Genomic DNA, 7,180 nt, shown 5'->3' on the forward strand with positions numbered 1-7,180 from the left:
GGTGCTGATGACTCGAGCAAGCCCGTCTGCTGTCGAATGAGCATGCTTCCCGCTACTCCCCGAAGAGGGATACCTCCACCTTCCCCAATTACAACTTCTCCATTTTATATCATCTCCCGCCATTCCCCGACAACTTGGACGTGAGCCAGCAACAACCACATCTACCATTTTCATCTCGCCAAAGATTTGGCTGGCTGGTTACCACAGGATCCACATCATAGGGTTCATCTCCCCGCAAGACTACAATGCATGGGCTGGATCATCCAGAAGGAGACCTACACCCCGGCTCCAAAAGACGAAGGACGTCAACTATGTACCAGCGTAGACGAGCTGTGACAGCTTGTCAGCCTTGTCGTGCCAGGAAAACGAAATGTGACAACGTCAGACCCGTATGCGGATTCTGCGTAAAGAATGCAGCTCAATGCATATATCTAGATGCATCCAAAGACTATTCCTCGTGCGTTTCGCCAATTCCTAGACATGTGTCGTAACACCTGCTGACACGACGAGCTTAGGTTTGATCCGGCAAGTCTGGCAATCCTGGACCGCGTGAACTACGCAGTCAGCCTTCTCGAGTCTCAATGCGCTGGAGCTGCCAGTGCGCAACGCAGTCAAGACGTGCAAGGTCTCTCTCCAGCATCAATTGTCACCCCGCAACATTCTACCGTCGAGATATCTCCTTCTGTTGCGATATTTGACACACAAGCTTCATCGTCGCAGGCGGAGCATGACCTGTTCGATAGCCCGGAGTATCCCGCTACCATCATCAATTGTGAAGCGGTTCTTCGCTGGCCTATCTTCCAAGGATTCGTCCCCGATATTCAATCATTCGTTCTGGATTTCGACCATGATCGGTTCAATGTACAAGATGAGTCTAGAAATGGCACATTAAATGGTGGGGTGAGAGAGGAAGAATTCAACACTCTTTCCAAAAGATTTCTTGCTTATGTCCACATCAAAAACCCAATACTTGACACTGCCGAGTTCAAAACGTATGTCAGGGATGTGGCGGAGCATGGCATCAGATGGGATGGGCCTTCATGTCTAGTAGTATGTTGAGTTGATCCATCTCAGCTCATGAGACTGACTCTTGTATAGCTAATAGCATGTGCTCTCGCCTGTCTGTCCCCGCGATTTCGACCGGATCATGAATTGGAGACGTCGAAACCTGAAGTCAACAAGAATATGGCTTCCGCTTGTTATCTGGCTGCCAAGAAACGTCTGGGGCTGATCGAGCCTTCCCTGCTTTCTGTACAATGCCTATTTCTCTTTGGAGTGTTTGAAATGTATCTGCTCAAGCCTGTGAAGGCGTGGTTTTACTTTAATCAGGCTTGCGTACAGTTCAGAAATCAGCTATGGGCAAGAACGCGTAAAGGGTCAACATACGACCACTCCACGCCACGTGAGACTCGACGGCTTGAGCAGCGACTGTATTGGTCGTGTATGAAGTCTGAATGGTACGCAACACCTTATGAAACATTACGAAGATGCCTTACTTATCCTATACACAGCGAGCTGCGATGCGAGATTCCTTTGCCTCCAAGCGGAATCACTCGCTTTGGGTATCCTGATCCGTTTCCCTCGCCGCCCACCGAACTCACCTCGCCTACGGCCGATTGTTCAAACCTGGAGCATCCAAGCCCCCATCATGACATCAAACCAGAAGAGGAGAGAAGCTGGTTCTACTATCTCGCCGAGATCTCCTTTCGGAGGATGATGGACCGCGCGATTGCAGTACTTGCACGAGACGGCGAGCGAGGATGGATTTCAAACATTCGCGAGAATCTCGAGCACCACAAAGCATTCCAGGAAGAGATAAACATTTGGTAAGCTTGATATTTCATAGGTTGTACATGATATCCCTTGCAAGTCTGACACTGTTTGTAGGTGGTCCCACGTCCCACCACAAATCAATGGTCAGGATGTCAAGACCATGCCGAATGAACTCGCACACTGTATTCAGAGCCGGACAATAAGCTGTCGTGAATGGATCTGTCGCCCATTCCTATACTATGTGATTCATCAACCTGCAGATGATCCATACATGTCAGAAGCCATGCCTTTGGCAAGAGATTGTCTTGACCTCTGCATTCAAGGCCAGCTCCACATACAGGCATATCACCGCCATCACGGGACGTGGTATGTAGTGCGGAACTCGGCAACAAGAGCGTTGCTTTTGACCGCTGCGGCAAGAAGCGGAAAAATCAAGATGCCAGCAAGAAGCAAAGAGATAGTGGATATGGCGATGGAGACATTGAGATGGTGGGCAACAGAGGCGCCGGACCTGCTTTGGGCGCGTGATGTGCTAGAAGCCCTCATGACAAGCCAACTGGATCAGCAGCTATACTGTTGAAAGCTTATTGCATTCCATTTCGCATCACTGGGCAAGCCTGTACTTGGGACTATGGGGCTATTCTTATCAAGGTGGCTCAACGTTGAAACCATGGCAGAATAGGTTGGAAAATGGTATCATATTAATGCGAGTAAACATAGTACGAGACTATGACAATCAATGGGCAAGATCTATACTAGACTACCCCTATTATTAAGTCTCCTCGAAAGAAGATCCGTCGTTTGATTTAGGTTCGATGCGAGAGATTGTTTAGATCAAGGTTCCCTTGTTCTGCTTCTTATCGACATTGTAGTTCTTCCACATTGCGATAAAGGGGAAACCCAGGACGAGACAAGCCGTAGCGGCGATGCACTCGTACTTTTGACTGTATCCGTACGCATAATTGATGGCATCTCGCGTGGCGCTTCCGACAGGGTATGACATCTGAGTAGTTGTTCCGCCGAGATAAATCGTGGAGAAGTTGCCCTTGTCCGCTTCAGGCAGCGCCCTGAGGAGGGCATCAGGGAAAGTGTTGGTGTAGATTGCGCCAGCTACTGCGTAACCGATGGCACCTCCTAAGCTGGATGATAGTCCGACCAAGGCAAGCATCAAGGGTACACCGTCACGATCAGCCGCAGCCATGACCGCCATCTGCTCTCCGATGACGAGAGTGCCACCAGCGAAGGCAATGAAGATCTGGCACATGACGAGGTACCCAATACTTCCCTCACCACCACGGAAATGAATCATGAGGCCGGCACCGAGAATCATCAGAGGCAGACCGAAGAGCAAGCATGTGTACTTGAAATGCTTGGTCCAGCGGACCCACAGCCCAAAGACAACACCCCAGAAGCAAGAACCAACGTTGTAGACCTGTAGCATATAACCTGCGTCGGAGATGTTGAGGTCGTACACCACCTGGACGAAGTAGTAGTAGTACAAGTCCCACTGGTAGAAGCTGAAGTAGAGAAGGGCAGCAAGAAGGCAGGCACCAAGAACGGTGGGCTTCCTGAAGAGTTCCCATTTGACGAAGTGAACACGAGCCGCCCACTTCTCCCACGCCGCAAAGGCAAAGAAGAGTAGGAATCCAATGATGACCATGGCGATGAAGCTGGCTGAGCTATACCCGGCTCGTCCGTTCGACTGCAAGCTGAATGGCAGAAGGAATACGACGAATGCCGCAATCAGAAGGAAGGCGCCGACAATGTCGAAGTCATGAAAGTAATGGACGCATGACTGCCACTTAGTGCGACCGCTGGGCTCTCTGACAAACAAACCCATCTTTTCGGCCTTGCGCTGGAAGAACTTGAACACGATGGCAAGCGGGGTGAGCACGACGAACATGATGATCGCAAACGCGCCGTAGGCCCATCGCCAGCCTGTCTTAGGGTCTCTTGTGATGAAGGACTGTGCGGCCAAAGGACCTGTGAAGGCTGTGCAAATGAAGGGTGTGCCCACAAATGCAAATGCAAAGGCTCGGTTGCGCAGACCAGAGGTATCGGCGATGAAGACATCCATGATGAAGTAGATGGCATCATAGCCGATCCAGTAGAGGACGTAACCAGCGGCATAGCCATTCGGGCCTGTGCAAGAAGCAATGACAATGATGCCAAGCAGGTACACGCCCGCGAAGAGCAAGAAGCCCTCGGCTCTGCCCCAGAGATTGAGGATCTTGGCGATGGGAAGCCTAAGCACACCGCCGATGATGGATGCTAAGATGTTGGCCGTCGAGACTTGAGGCGCGGACATGAAGTTCGAGTAGGCATAGTAGATGACGTTGTTGCCAATGGCGGACTGCAGCGCAAGCATGAAGAAGCATAGCCAGATCCTGTTGGCCGAAAACGTCTTGTTAGCAAATGCAACGGTCGCGAGGACAGGTCAACCACTGGTTCAGAGGTCGTAATCCAACTATGCTTGTTGAGGTTATCATTGCTTACCATCCATAGGTTGCGTAAACAGCCCATTTCGGCCAGACGAGTGCCGCGGCCTCCGCCTTCTTGACACCGAGCTGCGCGGTGTTGGTAATGCGATCGGGGTTCTCAATGACCTCCTTCTCGTTCTTCTCCTCCAAACTCAGCGTGTCGGTGTCCGATTTGTAGTTGTCAGCAGGGACTCCTGCCGGGCCATCCTGCACTCTTTTCTCATCGGCCTGGTTTGGCGTTACGCCAAAGGCATGAGCGCCGAGTCGCGTGTCGTTGCGACCGCGGACAAGATCGAGAACACCCATGTTCTCGCTAATTGGTAAGTAGACAGATGGACTTTGCTCTGGTCAATCAAAGATAGATAAGATAATGGAGGGGAAAACCCCGACACAGAAGCTGCCAGGGACGATATAAAGATGTGCTGGAATTGAGCTACAACTAATTAGGTAGAGTGAGAGAGAGCTCGACAATCGTCGTCACTCAGCCAACTCCGTGGGTAGACATGTTACATTCTTATATGCAGCTGCACATCGGCGAAGCCGCTCTGCATGCACAGGGAAAAGGCAAGCAGGAATCGGGATCGTGGGCTCTGGTAGGTCCATTTCCCAGGGTCCCTCCAGCAGCAGGGACTGCATTGGTCTGGTGGGGGGCAATGCCCGAGACAAGTGAAGAACCTGGACACAACACGGACAGGATGGACAGCACCACAAGGCGGACCACTTTTGACAGACCAAGAGACCAAAAGAACCCAAAAGACCAAGACCATGACCCGCCCTGGAGCTTCTAGATCAACATGGTGCTGAGCCGTTTCCGGGAGTGACACACCAGAAGCCACAGTGGGATCAGCGGCTCATTGGCTCATCGTCACCTCATCCTTCCAATGTTATCATTCCATCTAATCTACGATGGGGAAAGCACAGGTCAGATCTGATAATCGCCCTTCACACACTGCACCCTAGAGTATCTTGTCCCGACCCCCCCAAGCCAAGTCATCTGCGGTGGCTTGAATTGCGGTCTCCTCCAGTTCTCTTAAGTCGAAAGCTTGTCTCGCCGCCTGCCCGCAAATCATGTCAATACCCGTAGATCCGTGACGTGCCCGCCCCGTCGGGTCTTGTCATTGCTTGACTGATGATGCCACCTAGTAGACCATCCACTGTCATTCAGGTGCGGACCTTGAGACTAGTTACGACCCGCCGTGCACCCATCGCAGTCTCTTGCCGTCTCTCTCTCCCGATTGCGTCCAGGCCCATATGGGACGAGGAGCTTCCCGGAAGTCGCGGGCCCCAAACCAAGAGACGAATACTGTAGAGTTCTTGTCCAGGGTATTGTCATGTGAAGGATGCTCTGATGCTCTCTTGGCTAGAGACTTTAGTCGGGAAGAACTGGGCCTCATCACCTAGGAAGGGGGCCACGTAATAGGAGACTAGAACGAAGTCTAGAATTGCTCTGACTCGCTGGAACAGGACCCTGGACCGCCCTAGGTGGTGTCTGCTAGTGTTATTCTCCTACTCTTCTGGGCTTGCCTGGTTTTGCATGTAGTGTATCTCAGGTGCATTGTACCTGGTAGTGAAGAATAGGCCGGCTGCAAGTACTGGCAGACACTGTTATTGCCAAGGCGTGAGCTCTACATTCGTATGGGTGGTTCTGTGCATGCGTGCTCTGAAATTGTTACTGTGCCGTGCATGCTGACATGTGTGTGGTGTGGTGTGCTCAGTCAGTTTCCTGTGACCTCTTTTCACTCTTACAGTACTGATAGCTTTGAACAGCACACTGATAGCTTCTCATCAGATAAAACGGAGGCGCAGCACTTCCTTGAGAGCGCACCTAGCTACTCTGGTGTCTCTACCTTGGGAGCTTGGCTATTTCCAGCGTCTTGTCCCGCTCAGAGCACCCGAGTAAGGCAAGCCACCATGCAAGCTTTTGCTGGAGGTAACGTTAAGGCCCGGGGCCGGGAGCGGGCAGGGAATTGGCAATGCATGGCGCTGCGGGCGTGGGCATGGGCACCGGGAATGACTGGCAATGTGCCTCGAAGGTGCATACCAGACACCGCATCAGATAAAAATTTTCTCATTCTTTTCCCCACTTTCTCATTATCGGCCCATCTGATAAAATTGTGACTTTGATCTTATCTTTTCTCATTTCCTGCCTGTGATTCCACGTTCCATCACGTCATGACCCACTGACCGGCCTCGCACCAGGTGAGCGGCCTGGCAAGCCTAGCAAGACCATCGTTGCTGATCAAGGAGCTGTGCCGTACTGATCAAGTCATTCATTTGCAGGAAACGTCAATATAGTGTGCTATACTAAATCACAAATGGGTTTGCATGTGTAAGGCTAACAGGGTTTCTCTCCGAAGCTAGACACGGGCGGCTTGCATAGCCCAGTGCCAGTAGAACCTAGTGAGTCCACAGTACACCCTCAATGTAATGTGTACTTCTGTCAGAGTTGTCGGTGCATGGATTACATGAATTGCCCAGCCATCACGAGAGGGTAAGGTAAGATCTACCCGTCTGCCTACATGCCTCGAGACCAAACAACGAGTCTTGTGAAGTCTTGCACGTTGAACCTTTCTATGACGATGCCCTCGATCTATTCTGTCAATCGGCTCGTCACCTCTTAGTGGCCGCCTTGTTGCATCGACCATCTGACAATTCTTGGCCTTTGCAGGCCTTTGTGGGTTAGCGAGAGCTTGACCCAAGCTCCTAATGCCAAAGGCCCTTGTGTCAAGCAACCGAGATTACTAGCATTGTATTCGCCAAAGTCTATATCGAGTAGACTCCGGCGCCTGTTCAAATGAACAGCAAGCGATGCAAATTGGTATCACAAGATATTATACCTTTCCCAGCTGTCTTTTTGGTGTTAGCGTCGGCGTCCGTGTCGGGATGTGCGTGCTTCTAGTTTAAATCGGGGACGAGGTAAAACTGTA

At 51.3% G+C, this 7,180-nt stretch overlaps 1 protein-coding gene across 1 annotated transcript; it reads right to left on the reverse strand.

The window, feature by feature from the left end:
• Positions 1–2,602: 2,602 nt before the first annotated feature.
• On the reverse strand, positions 2,603–4,559 carry UCRPA7_8647 (putative siderochrome-iron protein; the record flags this gene model as incomplete). Its single annotated transcript, XM_007921158.1, has 2 exons — positions 2,603–4,160; positions 4,270–4,559. The coding sequence occupies 2 exons, from the start codon at positions 4,557–4,559 to the stop codon at positions 2,603–2,605; spliced, it is 1,848 nt and encodes a 615-aa protein (XP_007919349.1).
• Positions 4,560–7,180: the final 2,621 nt, after the last annotated feature.

Source organism: Phaeoacremonium minimum (genome assembly GCF_000392275.1).
Source record: "Phaeoacremonium minimum UCRPA7 unplaced genomic scaffold PA7_03_scaffold_601, whole genome shotgun sequence".
NCBI classification, from domain to species: domain Eukaryota; kingdom Fungi; phylum Ascomycota; class Sordariomycetes; order Togniniales; family Togniniaceae; genus Phaeoacremonium; species Phaeoacremonium minimum.